General features: G+C 40.2%; 1 protein-coding gene across 1 annotated transcript in view; it reads left to right on the forward strand.

Moving 5' to 3' along the window:
• The window catches only part of LOC108939689 (PEX5-related protein-like), a 93337-nt gene that overhangs the window by 33084 nt on the left and 37831 nt on the right, over positions 1–22422 (forward strand). Inside the window, exon 2 of the mRNA XM_018761237.1 lies at positions 22273–22377. Coding sequence (XP_018616753.1) covers positions 22273–22377 — 105 coding nt within the window. The remainder of the gene's footprint in view (positions 1–22272; positions 22378–22422) is intronic.

Below are 22422 nucleotides of genomic sequence, written 5' to 3' on the forward strand. Positions count from 1 at the left end.
TTTGAATGGCCTCCCAAGGAGCGGTGCTTCATAGTCACACTGTTCTGAAAATGCGCCATTTAAAGTACGCAAAGAGACCATTCATAAAATGTGTTTTAAATCCAATTGTGGGCTACATTTGTGCAATCTGTAAAAGGAAATTAAATTTCCTGTGAATAATTTTTGCACTTGCATCTTTATCAAACACAAAGTGTCTTGAATCCCTCAAACTGGTGGCAAGTGAATTTTACTATGGTCATTAGTATTTGGAAATGCCACATAATTTAAAATATTTTTTTCCAAGAGAAAAATCATATTAAAAATGTCTCTGTTTATTTCTGGTTGTTTAACCAGTCACTAATGTGTTGTTAGCACCGCTTTCAATGGAGCTGCTGCTTTCTTTGACCTGTGGACACACAGAAGGATGGACAGATACTGGACAGGTATTTAGTCAGCCTAAGACAGGTACTTCTTGAGCACTGGCTGGAATAACATTGAGAACAGATGGTGACCTTAATGGAGTTACAAAATTCCAAAAATGCTACCTGTGAGGGCACAAGGGTTTATCAGAAGGTGCCTTGGCAGCCAGTTTCCCTCCAATCACTGCAGGAACATCTTTCAGTGGTCTGGAGCATGCACTTCTTCTGATTCCTGCTGCTAAAAATATAAATAATACTAACTGACATCAGATGACAGTGGGCTACTATACAAAAAGTGTGATTCATCATTTTTTAAGTGAAAGCAGACCCATCTTCGCGTGAACGAGTCCTATTTATATCAGGCCATGGCTGACGGTAGGAGACGCCGAGCACACAAGCAATGCCATGGAACATTAGCATCTGGCAGCTTGCATTCCAGCTCATGGGTTTTGCAAGTGTTTACTTAATCGCTTGGATCTGGCTGTCGTGTCAAAGTCCAAAAGCTGTTTGGCTTCATTTTACATCTGTTACTACAGTGCATTAAGGCCCCCAACGGCAGGAGTTCAGCTGCATTTACTGAGGGATAATGGGCACTAAATAGACTGGGAGGAAAATTAAATGCATCTGGTTTTAGCTTTAGAGTTATAGCAGCTTAGCTTTTAGGTCCCAAGTGTAAGTCCACACATTGTATTTGCAACCTTTAAGCAATAGTTCAGTATAACAAAGTTAGTAACAAGGTCGCAACCCTGAAGTGCATCTGGAGTACTGTTCATTTTCTGCTGAGATCAGTATGAATGAATGTTGATCAACTGTCCCATCACTGGACCTTGCTCACAGAGCAGAGACGATTCTTAAGAAGTTAATTCATCTTGTTAAATATGGCATATCCCACAGTAGGTATCCACCATCGGCAAGCTTAATACATTCAGCTCTCATATAATGAGGTACTGTGAATGGCTTGCAAAAACACTGTATGAATCCTTTTTTCATACTGTAACAACCCGTGTTACTGAGGAGTGTTATGTTTGAGCGAGAAAATGGGTTTACTGTAAACACATTTACATTTACTTATTTAGCAGATGCTTTTCTCCAAAGCGACTTCCAATGAATTCTACATAGTGTTATCAACCCACACACGTTATTCACCAAGGTGACTTACACTGCTAGATACACTACTTACAATAGGTCACTCATAAATAGTTGAGTATTGTGGGTAAAAGGTGCAATGGTTGTTCAACTGCTGTGGGGAGTCATGGGGAATATAAGGGGGTGAGTGTATGTTGGCTAGGATGTGGAGAAGAGGAAAGCCTGAGAGGCATTAAGTGGGCTGACTTGAGGAAAAGGAGTCCTTGGACCAAAAGCATTATTTCCTTGTGTTTGTGCCTATACCTCTCGTTGCGTGATGGTTTTCCAATAAACATTCATTATGAATAGTGTCCTTCTTTGCTGAATTCAGTGTGCAACACACTACATTGGTGTTAAAAGTGGGATGGGGCAGGACGATGAGAAGCTGGACTGGGAGCTATGGAACCCCAAAGATAGAGAAGCAGGAATCGGCATGACGGAAGTAACCAGTGGGGCAATAAAAGTGCGACTAGTAAAATTAGAGCCCACGGCGGGGAAACTGTCGCGAAGCACAGGTGTCCAGGGGAACCCTAGGAAAGCTTTCATTTCGCCGAAGACGGCAGAGGAGAGCTACAAGGTGATGCTGAATGTGGGTGAGCAGGTTGAGTTGGGTCTCCCTGTACCTGGGGTAAAAGCGGCAAAAGGAGGCATCGAACCACTGCACCTATACAAAAGAGCACTTTCCCCAAAGATGCCAGACAACATGCTAGATTGCACAGGACAGTGTATCCAGTCTACGTACAGGCAGGGCTTCCCAGCCGAGGTGAGCGAACCCTCAAACACAAGATCGCCCACCTTTAAAGACGTCATCTCTACAGCGAAGGAAGCCCCTAGCTTGCCTGAAGCCCCATCAAACTTTCTTTAAAAAAGGACAATGCGGTGGAGCAAGTGACAATGCCGCAAAAGCTTGAGGGCTTCGCAACCAGAAGCACCCGATCTCACCAGCATCATGATGGACTCTGTATGCAGCAAGGTGGTAGGGGCACGAGCAGCAAGTAGATCAGCCAGCCTGGCTCCTCCACTGAAAAGTGACTGAGTGACAGGAGGTGTGGCGAGGCCATCAGACAATCAAGAGGGGTTTTCGCCATCGACGACGTTGCTGGGACAACATGGAGCGTCTGCAGTGAGTCGACCCAGTGTTCCTGCAAAAGTCACTGAGCTGCGGGGAGTGCAAGGCAATCAGCGAAAAACCACATCAGTACCATCAGGCCTGGTCACGTGTGCGTCGAGAAGTTGTGCTGGGACCAAGGCCGGGCGGACACGGGTTGAGGATGGCTGTGCTACTCCCTGCCCCAACAACCACTGCTTAGCGTCCGGGACCTGCATTCTTGACCGAAGGCACATTTCAGACAGCGCCGGACAGCGGGACATTTCTGAGGCAAGTAGGCAGCGAGAACATTGCCGTTCTTTTTAATGGGGGCAATGAAATGGCTCGTGTTACTGGGGAGTGTTATAATTGAGTAGGAAAATGGGTTGATTGTAAATAGTTGAGAATTCTGGGTGAAATGTGAAATGGTTGTTTAACCACTGTGAAGAGTCACGTGGAATACAAAGGGACGAGTGTCTCTTAATCAGTGTAGGACAAAAGGAAAGCTTGAGAGGTGTTAAGCAGGCTTCGAATGCAGGTCCTTGAGAAAAAAGGGGTCCTCACACAGCGTTATTTCCTTGTGTTCACACCTATACCTCTTGCTGTGTGCTGGTGTTCCAATAAATGTTCATTTTGAACGCCATCCGTGCACCATTTGCCTCATCCAGATGCAGAGCACAGCGCAGTACAATACTGTGGGCTAATTATTCAGTGGAACAGCATTTGTGTCCCATACATAGACATTTTATTCTGTACGACAGCTTATATCAGACATTTTAGAACAGAGACAGACATTTTGTGCCTCAAGTCTATAAAAGGTTTTTGTCCTTCAGTAGTATCAGTCCCACTACTTTCTAGCTAAGCTACTTGTGTAACGTAATATAAATGGAAATTTAAAAAAAAAAATATTTGGAATGTGGTCAGGAATCATTAATATTCCGATATAGTTTTATGCAGCTGTGTGATGCACATTGTTTCATATGGTGGAAAGTAAACTAACTGTAGAATCACGCCTCTGGATCTAAGTCTCTTTCTGTTAAAGTAATGTACAGATTGTATTTTCTTTGAGTTGTATGTCGCTCACAGAAAATAAAATCTGTGCATACATTTGTTAGTAGCTGTGACAGAGCAGGTCTGTCTCAATTATGGTTGAGGAGAAAAATCACTCCTTCATTGCACAGTTAAACTAACTTAATGGGTGGACACATTGAGTTGGTTATATTTGTTATATCATACACAAACATTCAACCACACAACACATACACTGAACTGTCCCTCGTGTCTTTCTGCGTGTTATGTTTATTTCACTACATCACGTACCAGACATTCTTGTTTTGGACTTGGAAAAAGGCCCCAGTAAGGTTTTAGGTGACCTTAAATACTGCCTGTTTTCGGGGTGGCCCATGCCAAGTAAAAGGGAAAAACAAATAATTATGGAAGTTTGTCATTGTGTTTTATGAAAAGGACAAAGGGTAATGTAAGGGAACCTCGTATTAACTGTAACTAGACACCTGTACAGTTCTGTTGCTAAATCCCTGTCTGTATAATTGATGTCCCCTTTATGTTGGTGAAAATGGTTCAGTCCTTCATAAAGGAACCAAAAGAAGGCTATTTAAGGTCTCTCTCTGTGCTTTAGAGGAGAGATGGGGTAGATAGGTATGGTGTGTGCAGTTGATGGCAAAGGAGAAGCATTGTGGATGTTTGTAAATATTGTCTGGTGACTAGGGGGTGCGGTGGCGCAGTGGGTTGGCCCGCAGTCCTGCTCTCCGGTGGGTCTGGGGTTCGAGTCCTGCTTGGGGTGCCTTGTGATGGACTGGTGTCCCGTCCTGGGTGTGTCCCCTTCCCCCTCCGGCCTTACGCCCTGTGTTGCCGGGTAGGCTCCTGTGACCCCGTACGGGACAAGCGGTTCTGAAAATGTGTGTGTGTGTCTGGTGACCTTGTTTTCACCTACTTGGGCACTTTAATAAACACCCTTGGCACTAAAATGGTGTGTTGTAGCCTACCACTGTATGAAGGAAACAACCAGAGCAAGCACATTCACCCCAAACCAAGATGTGAGGTGTGAAAATAGCGCTGCATAGAGCCCCTAACACCATACTGTCCATGTGATTAGCGCAGTGAAACACATGTGCAGCATTCTTGGGAACCTTATTTATACTATGAACATCCGTGAGCCAAAATATGACAATGCCTCCATCCAGGGTATACACTGCCTCATATTATGCCTATGAAATAATAATTTTGTTAAAGACATAATAAAGTATGTTGGTGTTATCATTGTTGTGCTTTTTTTTTTTTCCCCCCCATAAGAAATAATGGTGAGTAGGTATTACTGCTGTCTCACAGCGCCTGGCCGGTGCTAGAGGACATGGGTTCAACCCCCGCTCAGGCTGTGTGGAGTTTGCATGTTCTCCCGTGTCTGCGTGGATTTCCTCCAGGTGCTCTGGTTTCCTCCCACAGTCCAAAGACATGCTGTTCAGGTTCCCCCATAGTGTGTGAGTAACACAGAGAGAGTGTGTTCCACTGATGTGTGGATGAGTGACCCATTGTAAGTAGTGTATCTAGCAGTGTAAATCACCTTGGTAAACAAGGTGTGTGAGCTAATAACACTACATAAAGTTCATTGGAAGTTGCCTTGGAAAAAAGCATAATTCAGTCCCCGCACAACTGGAATTCTCTTAAGGTGGTGATTTCAACCAAATTAGCACTGTTATGGGGGATTATATGTACTGTAATGTAACTTCTTCAGGTTCACAGAATTAGCATCCTTCAGCCAAATTGATATACATTCCTGTTTTATTGTATGTTTAACATTTTAAACAACCTTTCAAAAACTTTCAGTTCCATAACTCATATATCATAAATCATAATTAATTCGTAAACACATGGTACATGTACAGTACATTTTTGTAAAATGTACAGAGCATGAGTATACAGGGCAGGGGGCTAATATGCAACGCTGGTCTCTGTTGTTTACATAGTAGGGTCACTGACAGATATCCGCTGAGGTTTAGCGACAGCAGCACTGGCAGGCAGACTGCTGATGTAGACACAAGGGCCAGTTTTCTTGCACACTGTTTGTCTCCTACCCTAATTGCAAAAAGTTGCCTGAGGTAACAAAGCAACCAACCCCCCTGCAGCTCACGCAATATCCCAGTCCAGTCCATGTGTTTCTCGGTCAAAGTACATCTCCCCTGTGGTGCAACACAAGCATTTCTCAATTTCTCATACATTTCAGTATATCGCATTATCTTCCATTAAGATAGTATCTGTAGAATACTGATAAGCATTATCTATAATGGTTATCTGCACATTTATGATAACTGGATCCTCATACATATATTTGCAGATATTCATTCTCCATCATTCCTTTTGGTTGTTTTCGGAAGGATCCTAATAACCTGAAAGAATAATTACCCGCAATTACATCTTTGGTTTTGACCTGAGAGAAGTGTTGCATATTAATATGCACAAGAACTGAAACTTAAGTTTGCTTGATTGTCTCTACTAAAATAAGAAAGAAACAGATGATGCCTAGTGTTTTCTTGATGGACAAGGTGAGCATGACTACACTGATGCATGTATGTTTGGAAGGGAAGCTCCAGCAGAGCCAGAGTAAGGAACCCAATCACTATTCAGAAGTAGGACAGAGCGTTGGGTCGCTAATGAAAATGAATTGCCATTTCGCAGGCAGGGTAATCAGGTTACACCCGGCGCTGCCGAGGGGCCCTCCCCGTGGATCAGCCTGTGTGCTCCAGTCACTCCCCGTCCCCCAAACTGCACCAGGAGCAGGAAAGGAAGAGGGCAGGGACAAGCTCATTAGGAAGGTTGTTTAGATTGCCTTCTTCGGCATCAGCTCCTTAGAAAAAAAAGAAGCAGCTGTGCCTCCTTTTTCTTGTCCACCAAGGAAAAACCGGGGGGGATGTTGGTGTGGATGAGTTCAGTATGAGGACATGGGAGCTGGATTTACTCCCCTCTTTCTTCCTACCTGCCTTGCCCCCCCTCACCTCACTCACTCCTGTATGTACAGTTATCCTAGCAACTGACATGAGGCAAAAACATGTGGATGAGCAGGTGTGGGGTGTGTGAGGGGTTGGCACAGATGCCAGGGCAGACAGCGTATTAAGAAAATTCAAAGCAATTAAAAACAGCGCTGCTGTAGAACCTGCGCTTTTAAATTCCGGGATTGATCTTTTTTCTCTTTTTTTTTTTCTTTTTTTTTAAACTAATCTCAAACAACAAAGCGACAGCAAATAAAGGTGAAGACAGACGCATCCCAAGTAAGAGTGATTGTTGGTGATTTTGGAGGTGCATATGCTGTTCAACAAACTATCAACATACTGTATGTGCGCTGAATATAAGATTTGGGAATAAGAGCATGATTTCAAAGGACATCCTATTCAGAATACATAAGGGATTAACTCTGAGGCTTGAAACACCTTGAAATAATTATGTCACCTTAGAAGCTTTCCTGCTTAATCTGGGCTGAGAACAGACAAGATAATTGTCAGCTGGCAATACAAAGGGAAAGAGATCCAGTTCAGGCAGTATCTGACATTATGGACAACTTTTTTCTCTGTTTTAAGATAGTTTGGTGTCTTTGTTGTCTTGGTGGTCTGGTGGGATTCACAACCTGTGTGATGGTTAGTCACATAGGACCAATAGTACCACTTTACAGTTTAGTACTGGTCCTTTAGATTATGTTAGTTTTAATAAAATGCAACTATGTGGGGTGGGTGGGCACAGATATGCTACATATTGCAGGCATGCCTTGACTACATAGCAGTAAAGAGGCTCAGAATTGAGGGCTAACGTTCACTTACCATATCAAAAACCCCTTATACATACAGTATTTATCACGGTTCTGAGTGAAGATTGTAAAACCTTCAAAGAAAAGATGGGTAATGACTGGGGTGGGACCAGGGTGTGTTTTAATTTTCGGCTATTGATGATGTGTTTGTATGTGACCTGTGATAAGAACAGTCAGCAAATTTGCGGAAAATGCATCATCCATGAAACTATTAATTCACCCCATGCCTTCCACAGAAAGAAGACTAATGCTCTGTCTGAACCACAATCCCACAATGCATCTTTCATTGTGAACTGCACATATGCTTAATGAGCACTTGGGGCATTATGGTGTTTTTACGATTAACAGCTGCCTACTGCAAGACAATAAGTTGCTGAGATACAAGCCACCTACCTTTGGACTTTTTGCCCCTAATCCTGATGTGGAAGATATATGAGACTAGCAGAAATCAAATAATAGCTGAAATACAGTATGGTAGGCTACCTTTGGTCCTGACAAGCAGTGTTGGCTGCCTTATCTGGTAGGAGATCAGTCCCAAGATACCCCTAGGTGATTAGTCGCTGAGTACATTGGCATTCATTCATTCATTCATTTTCATTAACTGCTTGCCCTGGTCAGGGTCACAGTGGTCCAGAACCTATTCTGGAATCACTGGGCACAAGGCCCGGGGAGTACACCCTTGACAACATGCCAGTCCATGACAGTGTGCCACCTTTGCACATATATTTACATTTATTCATTTAACAGACACTTTTCTCCAGAAGTGACATTGACCTCAAATTAGACGAAAGTGCATTTCACTGCATGAGTAGGGTTTTATATAGAGACATCAAATTGTCCAATAGCACCATTTTTGCTAGCACATTACATGAGTAGCCCCTACAAAATTTGTATGAAATTCTGAGGTGATCATGGCAGATGGTGCAAAGTTTATGGAGCAGTTAGAAAATCTGGAGAGATGTGAGTCTGAAAGAGATACATTTTTAGACTATTCCCATTCTGAGGTACAAAAGGCACTCATTCTACTACATCAGAACCAAAACCAAGAATGTACTCGAACGATGAACCTTGAGGAACCTCGGTTCAGCAAGTGGTAGGTAACAAATTAGGTTTGCTTGAGACTTTCATGTCTGCAGCTATGTCTCCTTCTCTTAATGTAATGCATAAATTGTACTTTTGCTGAGATGTACGTCGCTTTGGACAAAAGCGTCTGCTAAATGAATAAATGTAAATGTAAATGTAAAAGTAATGCCTGATGAGTGAGGTCACCAAGTGGATTTGCTGATGTGTAGAGGATGATCAGGCCCCTGAAGCTACAGTGAAATTATGGAAGTGAAGGGGAAGTTGATAGGTAAGGCAAGTGGAGCATGTTGAAAGTTCATAAAATGAATCTTCTTGCTGGAAGCAAGAGACAATTCAAGGTGCATTGTTTGACTACAATGAAACAAGAAATGCTTTAAGGGTAAAAATTTGTTGCTTTTGTGTTGAACAGAGTGTCATGTATTTGAAGTTCATGCCTGTTTCCTCTGCATTTTGTTGTGGTGCAGTGACTCTCAAAGGAATGACCTTTTTTAAGTCCTCATCTTGCTACTCTTTCAGTTAAAAAGTGGAGACAGAATGTTTATACATAGATTAATCTGCAATTAAACAAATTCTTATGAAATTATAATGAAATTCCAAGTGTTTCCACATACATAACTGATGAATACTGAAACTAAAAATAAAAAAAAATACTGCATGGTTAAAAGAATGTGGGGAATCCAACACCAGTTGGAGGGTGGAAACATGGAATTGTGTTACTGATTCACAATATATTTCTTATCTTTGGTATATATTATAAACTAAGTAAGAGTCTGAAAAAACTCTAATACTCATCATAATCAATTATAAAGGCCTTTTCAAGTGACCACTTAGTGTTTCTAAATACCATTTGTAAATGAAAAGTACATAATTGTAAACTTCTATTTAAAAGAAATCCTTTCTTGAAATAGTTTTTCTTTGTGCAGTCAGATGCTCCAGTGTCTGTCTGAGAATGTCCTGATGCTACCAACAGCTCTTGCACAGTTCTGTTCATGATACAGTTAGCTATAGTTTCAGCTCTCCTCTTCAGTACCAACACTAATGACATCATTCAGGGACCATGTGGTCCAGGTAAGCTTTGAAGCCACTCTAATGCCGAATGGAAAATTAGTGTTAATCAGAAATATTCAGCTCCACTCCTTGAAGAGAAGAATGCCTTAAACATCAAGTGAGGTGACTTCAACAAAGCAGTTAGGACCCTGGCTGATACTCAGTGACTGGAGTTGTACACCTCTTCTGTAAAGAGTCCCTAATATTGTACAATTTCCTGAGGATTAAACAAAGTTTCTATTTGTCGTGTTTGTCTGTCTGTCCATCTGAAATATAGAACAATTTAGTGTGGGTTTCAGTAGAATTGATTACATGCAGTATTGACAAGTTTTATTCAATTAACTTTCAATTCACCTGTCATTTATACCTATACACCAGGTGAATTTAGCTGTTGTTCATACAATTGTCTTTGAAAGGCAATCAAGGGTTGAGGACTGTGATATTCCACCATAGAGAAAATGCTTCAGGGCTGAATTAGAAGACAAATGTCTGTTGGCTTGCCAGCAATAGACTTAAAAACATAAACAATTCTAGTGTTTTCATTACCATTATATAATTTAATTCCCACCTGTTAACTAAGTGTATAGTTAACCAAAATAAAGAGACTGGCTTAGATAGGATCCAGCTGAGTTTATACTTCCTGCTTTCATTTCACTTGGAACTTTAACTAAGCCATAACTTGCAATAAACAACAGAATGCACCTTTGATGAAATGTTCTGATAAAGAATTTATACTGCAATATCTTGATTGCTTATTTACAGGCTTTCCTTCAATGCCTAAACATAGACTGTATCTACAAAATTGCAACACATTGTGCCATGATTATAGTCTATCCTTGTTGCTTTGTCCCCCTATATTTCAGATATTTCATAATTTGTACCACATCAAAGATATACATGGTGGATTTGTGGCAAGAGCCATCAGTCACAGCACATCGAGGGAACCTAAACCTAACCGAAACATTGGGTTGCAGTCTCCTTAATTATCGTTTCTGATGTGTACTGAACTTCCCTTCAATAAATGATGAAAGATAGAAAAATCAAGAATTCAGTTTTATTTACACATTAGCTTTTTGTTCTCTTTTAGCATTTTTAACTTTTGCTTGCAAAGTTTTGGAAAAATGCTTTGCTTTTTTATTTGTAAGTCTTATATTTATGTACATTGTGTACTACAGAAATTATGCACACCCTCACCAAAATACATCACGGTTCCACTTAAAATGCCCAAGGTGGGAATTTCGCTGGCACAAAACACACACAAATTGTCTGATTCTTTAGTTTTAGCACAGGGACATTTGGGCATCCTGAACTATGCTAGCAGTCTTTCCTGGATGAGTAAATGAGCCTATAATTTTATTTCTGGCATTTCTTCCCAAAACAGAAGCATTTGAAGGCACTTCAAAACGAACGGTTCGCCTAGCTGCTGATGGAAGGTTAAACTTTAAGTGGGCCCAGCGGAACAATCTGGTGGACTTGAAATGTCAAATCACAGTTGAGTCAGTTCAAATTTAGCTATTAGGAGTTTGTGAACATTTTGCTGGGTGCAGTCTCTGTGGAAAGCAAGGGTTTGGCTGGTTCTCTAAGGAGAATGAAGTTACAAGAGTACTATGAAAAGGAGCTTTAGGAAGAGTGCTGGAGCAGCCTGTGTAAGCAGGCATTACTGTGTTGCGACTGTGACTAAGGCCTTTTTCTCTGAGCTCAGCTGAGTCCAAAAATAATGGAGGCTCCAAAGAAAGCCAGGACCTCAGATATAATATGAAAAGGAAACTTCTTCTTAAAGTATACTTTTTGATAACTTTTCTCGCACCTAACATCAGAGATGAACAGCATCCTACATGCTCCCTGGCCATATCATCATTACAGAGGTTCATCTTTTACCTTTCCTTTCTGAGAACATCCAGAAACCCAAGGTGCTCATAATAAAGTAAATATTGTGGCAATGTTGCAAAGGAAACCTTACCTGTCTTTACATATTTAACATATTTTAATTATTCAGCATTGCATCCTTGAGCAGAAATGATAGTCCTTTCTTTCATTACATTTACAATTACACTTATTCATTTAGCAGACTTTTTTCTCTAAAACAACACACATCTCAGAAAATAATGCAAACAATGCATTACATTAACAAAAGGATAGATCTGGATGCATCCTCATGATTCTTCAGTTAAGTCAGTTTGTCGCAGACCACCATATAACCCAGTATGCATTACTCAAGTGGCTGAATGCAGAGCTTATTTATTTGTTAGTTTATTTATGGCTTTATTAAACAGATAACATGTTTACTGAGCACACTTAGGAGATAAGTGAAGAAGTGAGTGCGAAAGAGGTGAGTTTTGAGACTGCTCTTGATCGTAGAGAGCGATTCAGCAGTCCTGAGCGAGAGAGGGAGGTCGTTACTGAGCTATGAACTCAGCTGAGTCCAAAAATGATGGAGGCTCAAAGGGAGCTGGGACCTAAGAAATAATTTCAAAAGGAAACTTGTTCTTAAAGTACCACATCTGAACAAGAACCTTTGTGTTTTTGATTTTGAAGCTCTTATGCATTGGACCACTGAGTGGTCTTGATATGGGTAGCTACAGAAAGCCAATGTAGAAGGACATAGAGGGGGATACATGGGAATGCTTCATCAGGTGAAACACGATTCAGGCAGCAGCATTCTGTATTACCTAGAGAGGTTTGACGGAGGAGGTTGGGAAACCAGGCAAGGCAAGTCTTTTTCTGTAAAGAAAGCGTCGAAATTGCCACCTTTAATAATTTAAAATTGATTGAGGAGATTTTATCCACTGTTCTGAGAGACCAGAAAACTTTAAATATGCAAATAAAACAAGACAAAAATCTTGTTTTCTTGCCAACAGATGATGGCACACTGCCAGCACAATAAGTAAGCCTTAATTCAAATACATCTCTATATTAATAAAGGAAACAATGTTTTTTTGTTCTGTAAGGCAACTTATAATGTTATCTACAATTACTTATCCATTTGTACAGCTGAGTAATTTAACCTGGAATAATTTAGTGGAAAAACCTTGCTCAAGAGTACTACAGATTTAGGTGGGATTCAAACCTACAACCCTGGGGCCAAAGGCAGCAGCTATAATCACTACACTACTAGCTGCTGCTTATAGCTGTACCCTGATTTAGGTACTCAATACAAGAGACTGTCCAAGCAGCTTATATTCTTAAAAATAACCTTATAACCCCACCCTTCTACTCATACTAAAACAGAACCCTGATCACCTAGAGCTGAAGGATGATGCGGAAGAAAATTGGTTTCTCACTTTACGTTACATTTACATTTAATCATTAGGCAGACGCTTTTCTCCAAAGCGACATACATCTCAGAGAAATAACTTTAACTTCATCTTTGGTTTGTTAAATAACTTTAACAAACCTATCAGAGCCTACCAGTTTGGGTACAACACACAGAGTTTTTTTAATGTAACTTAAGAATTTCTGATAAGGATTTATGGCAATATCTGTCTTCAAATCATTCTAGACCATTTATTTAAGAATGGTTCTCCTAATAAAACATTTTTTGTGTTTTGATGGGACTACTTCATCATCATGAAGTACATCATAAATGATTTCGTTTCTTACATTTATCGAACTATCCCTTCACTTATTTAACTGTTTGCATTTGATCCTATTATTTTGGTTGTACTGTAAATGTTTATATATATATATATATATATATATATTAAAAATATATTTATATTACTAGGAAGGATTCATTGATATTCGGATAAAGTTTTATACAGCTACTCATGTCATGTACATTGGATGATATAGCGGAAAGAAACTAACTGTACTTAAGAATCACGCATCTGAACCTGAGTCTCCATTTATGCTAATGTAATGCATACAGAGTATTTCCTGAGATGTACGTCACTTTGGAGAAAAGCATCTGATAAATGACTAAATGTAAATGAAGTTGTAATAATTCCTAAAAAATATAAAATGTTTACTACAAATATATGTTGCATGGAATGGTTTGTCAGTTACTTTATCCATCGTGTAGTGAATTCACTCTGAATTTGTCCTTAGGATAAAGCCATGAATAAGAATAAACTGTATTATATTGTTTTGTATGGTACTGAATCCAGAAATCTAGCTGAAGCATGCAGAAAATATTTTATGTCTGGTAAATTTCATTACATTAGTCATATGTAACTGGCATGCTGTTCATGGTGTATTCCCCTCAGCCTTACGTCCAGTGCTTCTGGGACCCTGTAACCCTGCTCACGAAAAGTGGTTATTTAAATTGGATGGATGGATGGATGGATGGATGGATGGAAACGGTAGCTCATTTTACATTAAAATAAAACCTTTTTCATTGCTAAAGGCATTTTGGATGGATGGATGGGTGGACTTGCTGCTTTTTCATTTTTCAGATACGTAGGAAGCCAGGGTGTTAATATGCTCTAACACCTTCAGTCTGACAATACTTCTGCCCAACAAAGTGGGGAAAGTTGCTGGTAAATATTTCTTGCAGCTTAATTTATGTATTTTCGTGCCACAGCATTGTCCATTTATTTTGCATAGATAGATGGGCCAGGCTCGTGTGCCTTTGAAAGTAATTAATAATGCTGAGGTTATATTTTCGATGACACCATGAGCATATTCCTAAAATTTATACTGACTATATTTCCACAAAGTTTGTGGTTTTTTTTTTTTTTTTTTTTGCTTATTCTTACCCCACTAATGGGATCAAGAGACACATTAACCATGACTGTTTTAGAAAAAGGCAGACATTGAGATGTTTGTTCTACTTTCTGTCTGCTTAATTTTATAAACAACAGATTTCTTCATGCTTATTCATTTAATTTGTCTTGATCAATACGAAGGGAAAGCACTCAGACACATCCAGTTGCCAGAGACTGAGATCATTATCAAATTCAATTATTTCTTTAACTGCTCTGATTTTGCATTGATCCCAAACTGGACACTCAAATACGATTATAGAGTGCTGATATTTCTTTGAGTGGAATTGACAGCTTTTAATGACCTATTACTCACAGACAAAATGATTAACATTTAAGTCATCAAGCTCTTAGTGAAAAGCTTGTGTTATCATGTGCTGTTCTGAAATGTTTTATTCAAGAACAAAGAATCTTAATCAAAACTGCATTTTAATAAAGTAAGATGTTGTTTGGTTTTACACTGTGCTACGTATACATGCAATTTCCCGCGACCCCATCTGGGACAAGTGGTTCAGAAAGTGTGTGTGTGTGTGTGTGTGTGTGTATTTGTTTCTGATGATCTATGAGGGATTTATTGTGTGACAAACAGTCACTAAAGTCTACCTTAACACCATAGGTGTAACACTAACATTTGTTGTGTTGAATTTTTTGGAGTGACAACACAAATGCAGTGCATCATTTCTTTTCAGTTTCTTCTTCAGAAAGAATGCCTGTTTCCTCCAGCCATCATAAAGAAAAATCACTAGGTGAAATACAAAATTTCTCTCTACAAGCATTTATGGAATGCAGCTTCTGGTCAGGCTGCCTCCAGCTTTACCTCTGTGGTCAAGGTCAGGCTTGAGCACAGTGAGCAGTGAGTCATCTGAAATTTGCAATTCAGTTTGGACCAAACTTTTACCATCGCTAAGTTTGTTGCATTTAACTCTGTCCCTGCAGCATCCTTTAGGATGGTAATTTATTGATCCAGTCGTGGCGGTGGTCTTTCAACATAAAAATGCCTTTAGCAATGACAGAGGTTTTCTTTTAATGTAAAATGAGCTACCGTATCTTATTCAAGGAGGCGGTGTCCTGCACTCAACTGACCTTGTTAAGGGGGTGTAGATACACAGCTCAAATCTGAAGTTTACCAAGTTCTGAATCATGATCAGCCACTAAGACTTTACACTTAAGGCCACACAGAGTAAAACTGAAAAACATGAAGTTGAAATAAAACTAAATAAATCCTTCAGAGTGAAACTACAATGTCATGGTAAAATGCTGCAGCTTAGGACAAATATATGGAATCAGAGGGCCATTTGTGCAACACAATGCAATTCATATAGTAAAATAAAGGTTTTCTCACATCTTACCAGAGTAGTGGGTTTCTGAAATCACTCCATATAATGATTGTAACTCCATCTGGTTGACACAGAGAAAAGTAGAGTGACCTCCTGGTGTTGGCACAGTGTACAAAACAAGCATGTTGGTGTATGCATTGCCAGCTTTGATACACCTCAACATTCAGTTGTACTGGTTAACTTGATCTCATGCTTGTACCATATTAATTAATGCCAAGCCTAAAGGTTCCATGCCCTGGTGATTTCCTTTTTATGCTCATTTTTGTTGTAGCAGTTCAGAAATGTGTCTTTCCTGAACTGTTCATTGCACAAATCTGATGATTCTGAACATCTGAACTTCAGATGCCAAGGAGGAACAGCAGTTAGTACTAATGGCTCACAACTGCTGGGCTGTGCGTTTGATTCGGGTTCGAGTCTTGCTCAGTCTAGGTGGAGGCTGCATGGTTTCCCTTTGTTTGTATGCTTAAGTTTCCTCCCACAGTTCAAGGATGTGTTTCTGGTGAACTGGTAACTGTGAACCTTTTGTGTGTATGCAACAGTGAATGTGTGTGATTGCGCCCCATGTAGGGTGTATCCTGCTTCCCTGCACTACGATTTCATCCACTGAATTCAGACAGTCTCTGGATTAGTTTAACTATTTCTACAGCTGGCACTCCCAGCTCAGTGCTGCTATTGTGATCCAGCTTCTGCCTTGCCAGCAAGGATGTGATTCTAGAAAAATGAAAGACTCTAATCACAGTTGCAAAACAAGTTAAAATAGAGGTGTCCAACATTTGGCTCAAGGGCTGCATGCAGCCATTTCAAGTATTGCAGCCTGCAAAACATTTTTAAATATATTAATCTATACTACGTATACTCAAGGCAGGTTAAAACCCATCACTTGTCCTGAAGTTGCTATTGCCATAGTGAGTGGTGAGACTGCAGGGGTAGATGAGATTCATCCAGAGATGCTGAAAGTACTATATAGTACGGGGTAGTGTGGCTCACATGCTTCTTCAATGTTGTATGGAAGGCAGATAAGGTACCTCTTGACTGGGAAGCTGGAATGATGGTCCTATATTTTAAAAAGGAGACCAGAGGATGTGTTCCAGCTATGTGGGATCACACTCCTCAGCCTCCCGAGCAAAGTCTATACTAGAGTATTGGAGGCGAGATCCTCTGGTTCAGCCTCAGATTCAGAAGGAACCATGTCGATCTTATTCTGGTCATGAAACCAGAAGTGGGCATAGGAATATGCTAATCCAGTCTACATGTACTTTGTGGACTTGGAAAAAGCAGACAAGAAGATAGAAGAAGGAAGTAGGAGATTGAAAGATGTACTGGTGCAGCATTAGCAGTCTTGCAGGCACTGTACTGATGGTGGTGAAGTCCAAGCTGATTCCTCGGACAAAACTTACAGTTTATTGCTCAGTTTAAATCCTGTACCTCACCTGTGGTCAAGAGTTTTGGGTAATGACCAAAAGAATGGAATCACAGATACAAGTCGCCAAAATCAGGTTCCTCCGCAGGGTCACTGGGATCACTCTTCATGACAGGGCGAGTAGTTCAGCAATCTGGGAGAGTCTCAAATTAGATTAGCTGATCTTCTGGATCAAGAGGAGTCAGTTGGTGTGGTTCAAGTATGTGGTAAGAATATCCCCTGGTTTACATTACATTTACATTTTTGTTGTAGCAGTTCAGAAATTTGTCTTTCCTGAACTGTTCATTGCACAAATCTGATGATTCCGAACATCTGAACAGATCAAGGACAAGGTTTTCACTTCTTTCAAATAGAACTTCAGGTGCCAAGGAGGAACAGCAATTAGTACTAATGGCTGTAGCTGAATGAGTATCCTCTTGTCCCACAAGCAGTACATTTGTCACAGTAGCCCTTGGCCAAAAAAGGTTGGACGCTCCTGAGTTACGAGGTACTTTCGACAGGCGTGATGTTGAAACATCTTCATTTCCCTCCTTCTCCAATGATAACCCTCTGCTAACAAAGCCCTAGAGCTGATCCCTTAACCAGATGCTTTTGACTAGGGCCTGGGGGGAGGAATACTGAACCACAGTTCAAGTTCCCAGACTCATTGGCACTCCATGCCCGTAAACTTGAGAGATCCTCAGGGACTCACTCCTCTACATTTCCTTTTTGTTCTTTCCGTAGGGTGCCTCTAGGCCAGCTCAGCCTGCTTGTCCTCAGAGGAACCCTTTCTGCTCCCCACCCCCGTTAGAAAGCATTAGCATCTTCACAGCTGGAAATGTGAAAAAATAAAAAGTGTTGTTTCAGAATGCAGCCTCTTGATGAACTAAATGGGAAAGGGTTTAAAACTGCAAAGGTTGAGGCTCTTTTATGAAAGGTATTTCATAAAACATGCACTTCCTGTAATGCTGAACAAGGTACAGTTCAGCACTGTCACATTACTGCAGTTGTAAAAGTTCTAAAATTAGTAGTTTTAAAATTCCTACTATAAATGGGTTTTTAGAGACCCAAAGTCAGACCTATTCCTTTAACATACTGTATGTCTGTGTTACATTAAATGTTATGCTGAGTCTGGCATTTGTCTGCCATTTGTCCTTTGGTCTAATGGCTGCCTTTGTAAAAGTAAGCACATTTGACCCCTATTGGTAATGTCCAAAACAGCCTTAATAAGATTAAATATCTGCATTTTGTCTACCACTCTGGATGATATAAATATGTTAACTACTGCCCCGAGGGTTAGTGTTAGCATATATGTTTAGCTACCTCTGTTCTACCTGCACAGGTACAAGCAGTTTAATGTGTACACACACTCATTCATACACACATACCACCCCTGCAGGACTGCTTTTAACAAATGGCTTCCAAACCTTTGTTGACAGAGGGATTTAAAACGGCACCCAGGCTTATCTCTATGGAACTGCCTGTTCTGGCGGCCTGGAAAGTATTCCTTTTAAGCAAACAACTTTACCTTCGTTTCTTGTTAATCAAGACTAAATATTCGCCAATTCCAGTTGCAGAAATACATGCAAATGGGATCATGGAACCGTCGTACATTCCCAATATGTGGAACTGGGTAAGAGCCTATGAAATTAAAAAAAAATTGTGTGGGTGCATTGTAAGAATTATTAGCTATATGCTTCTTTGCCTACACAGTTAGATAGATAGATAGATAGATAGATAGATAGATAGATAGATAGACCATTCCCTAATATGGCTTACTGTTGTACTCATAATGCCTTAATTGTCCATTGTGGTGTTTTTCAAAAAAATAAACCTTAGAGTAAAAACATGACACATACGACTCTTCTCGAAAGCCTACCTGCCAGATTTGTTGAAAGCATTGCTGGAAGATCACTGAAAGACACAGTGGTGTATTTATGTTGTGTTGTAAGCTTTGGTGGCAGACACACAGCAAAGGAATGTGCTGACAGAGAAAACCTGGCATCCCTGGGCCATGTCTCAATGTCCAAGGCTTATCTGCTGAGAAACACCATGGCCTCCCAGTGGGAAGTGACAGAGTACCTGTAGGGGTTTGAGGGCTACCCCCCTTAACTTCAGGAGAACTGTATCTGTGTCTGGTGTCCCTCCAGCACATGGAGCCAACTTGCTGGCAAGTCCTCAGGCTAACAGGGTGCTGTCAAAGCAGTACATAGTGCATTCCTGTCTTTGGACTGAATTCAGGTAATTTTCCAGTCGTGGGGACTGGGAAGTGACCTGTGAGCTTGGTCTTTGAAGCGCTGCAGGAGTTGACCGCTCACGAGGCTATTGCCAAGGGCATGTTTGGAGATGTATCAAACCAAAGTTCAGATATTACCTTTAGGTGTAATAACAGAGTCCAAAACCAGACTAGGTACAAAGGTGTAAACATTGAATTAAGCCTGACTTGTCTTATACATTATTCAAAATTTTAAATAAATTGTTGTAATGTCTCAAAAAGTATCACGGGCAGTTTGTTTTACTATTGTAGGGTTAGTCAAATCCAGTCATGTTACAGTAAAATTGATATGTTTGATTGAATTTCTCAGCATGGCTTTCCAGCTGCTCTGAAGAAATTCCCAAAAAATGTAAGACACTTGGGGGTTGCTCTGATTTTGTTCTTCTGTCTGATTTGTCTCAGGTTTACTCAGACTTTTGACTGACATTGTATTTGTTGGTCATTGTAGCTACACATCTGATTTGATGCTACTCATTTCAATTTTGCAGAATTCCTAAAGACAAAATGCATAGCACAGTGGCATGGCAAGTGGTGCTATTGACTTACAATACGTGGATGGTCAAAGAGGGAGTGGTTTTGATCCCCACTCAGTCTCTGTGGAGATTACATGTTCTCCTTGTTTTTAAATGGGTTTCCTCCCTCAGTCCAAAGATACGGGTTTAAATTAATAGATTACTCTAAATGTGCACACAGTGTAAGAAGTTTTACTGCTATATAGATGGGTGACATTGTAGGTCATTGTAGGTAGCATATCTAACATTGTAAGTCACCTTGGGTGGGAAGGTGTGGGCTAAATATTCTTACACAGTATTCATTGGATCATTGGAAGTCTGTTTGAAGAAAAGTGTCAGTTAAATGAATAAACATGTTGTTGCTGATGCTGTCGAGTCAAACATGACCCATAGCAACCACCCGCAAGTGTGGGTTTAAGTGGCCAGTGGTGCACCCCACATTGGAACACCAGTAGATTTTAGACCCATTGCAAATGTAATTACTCTGGCATGTTTTTGAGCCGTGTCCTTTGGGACAGAGTCACATAGACCCATTTTAAAAATAAAACTCTATTCTCCAGTCTGATCAGCTCTGGAAAACAAAACCCTTTCAAGGTGTGTAACGTTATATAATAAGGAAACAAATGTGCAACGAACAATAATATTTTTTGTTGAAGACTGTCACTTAAATTGTCATTGTATCACCCCAGCAAGAGCAGTGTAAAATCATTCAGTCATCCATTGACAAGTTAAATTTCTTACCTGAATATTTGAGTTGTTGTTATTTGCTGAGTTTTCTTGAGCTCAGTTGGCACAGGTATTTAAAATGTCTGAAAGTCAAGCTTCCCACTCCCAGGGTACTTTACAGAAAAGTATTAGCCCCCCAGCCTACCTTCTTACTGTGTTTATTAACTGACTGTTGTATTTCAGTAGAAGGGAGTTGGAGGATAGGAATACCAAATGATTCAAATTAGACCCTTAAATATGTAAGGGTGGTTGTTTAACTTTTCAGTGTCAACTGTGCAGCATGTACAACAAATCAAACAAACAGCACTGCAAATCTATAGAAGAGGGTGTCTTCCTCTGGGAAGTTTGCATAATTTTTAGTGTATGAACACTGCACTGTGAATGGCTCTGTCAGTGCTGAGTACTTACTGTAAATGAACTCTGAATCTGTGCACAAGGTGCTGTTTTGGTTTATTAAAGCTATTAACCTCTACTGAGGTGTTCCCTCAAGATTCTGCATCAGCGTTTACAACATAATCAATGGAGACAGCTTTGTCAAAAAATCTGGGTATAAAGTAATAGATGCATCTCATTAATGTATTTTCCTTTGAACATTTGTGACTTTAGGTAGAAATATGTAAACTCCTACATGTAAACAGGTTAATATCAGAGCTATGTATTGCATAGACTGAATTTGCGTGGCCATCATGTGAAACTAGTTTGATATTCAAATGATGTTAAATAAAAGGATCTAGTACCCCTGATAGAACTCAAAATGCAAAATATTACCTTTTGTTTAATTCCATTTGTTTCCCTCAGTTGGTGGAATTACACTATTTGTATACATGTATAGGATTTTAATGTGAATCCAATATATAAAATAACCTTATGTTTAGTTTTTAGGCTGCCCCCTTTCCACATACAGACTCATATTCTAAAGGAAAAGTGTTCCTCTCTTCGGCAGCCACATACTATTCACTTGCTCTTGGTGACACCCTGATTAAATCCTGGGAATCTGAGCCACGGAGATAACCCTGACCCTCGAGCCCAAATGTGGATCGGATGGTCACACAGAAAGAGAATAGAGAGACAGGATAACTAGTTAACTTGTGCGCTGATGGGGTCAAATCATCAGTGCTGTCTGTTTTCTGTGAATGTCTTAGAAAACTTAAAATATGCACTTCTGTTTTTATAGGATAGGATATACAAGCATTAGCCACTGTATTAGATACACCCTGCCATATGCACGTTTAGTGAGACACATGTATTTGGTCCATAAAGGACGCAGACAAGATCAAAAGGTCCAGTTATATTTCAAATGAACATTACAATGGACACATCCAACTGACTTTGAACGTGGTTTGATTGTTGACACCAGAAAAACTGGTTCCAGCATCCCAAAAACAACCACCTTGCTGCAGAAAAATAACAGTGCCTTTACTTCACTGCAGAGTCTCTTTCTCTTAAGCCAATAGGGCATCTTTGGGATAAGGTGGAAAGTGATGTTAACAGAAGGAATGTCTTGCCAAAAATATGCAAAAATTGAAGGTGTGAAGCGAGCTTAGACAAAAAAAACTTGTGTAATGTGTCCAGCACCTTGCTGCTCCATTCAGGATGTTCTGGATGTAAAAGAGTGTTCTACAAGCTAGGTATACCTAATAAAGTGGCTGGTGAGTGTAAATAAGATCAATAATACTGTTTTTTCTTTCATTTTTTAAAGTTGGTGCTGGAGGGAGTAAGGCATTGAACAAATTGTCCTGACGCAAGCCGTTGTTGATTTCACTGTTGTAGGGGAAAGACTCTAGGGCGGCAGATAAGGCTGTTGCCATGGTGCTGAAGGAGATACCAAGTAAGGCGTCTTCAGAAGGAAAACCCCTCCTCACTGTGACAACCAAGGTGGGCAGAACCGTTATAATGACATAGGTGTAATAGTTTTCTAGC

This window comes from Scleropages formosus, chromosome 2, assembly GCF_900964775.1.
Source record: "Scleropages formosus chromosome 2, fSclFor1.1, whole genome shotgun sequence".
In the NCBI taxonomy this organism is placed as follows: Eukaryota; Metazoa; Chordata; class Actinopteri; order Osteoglossiformes; family Osteoglossidae; genus Scleropages; species Scleropages formosus.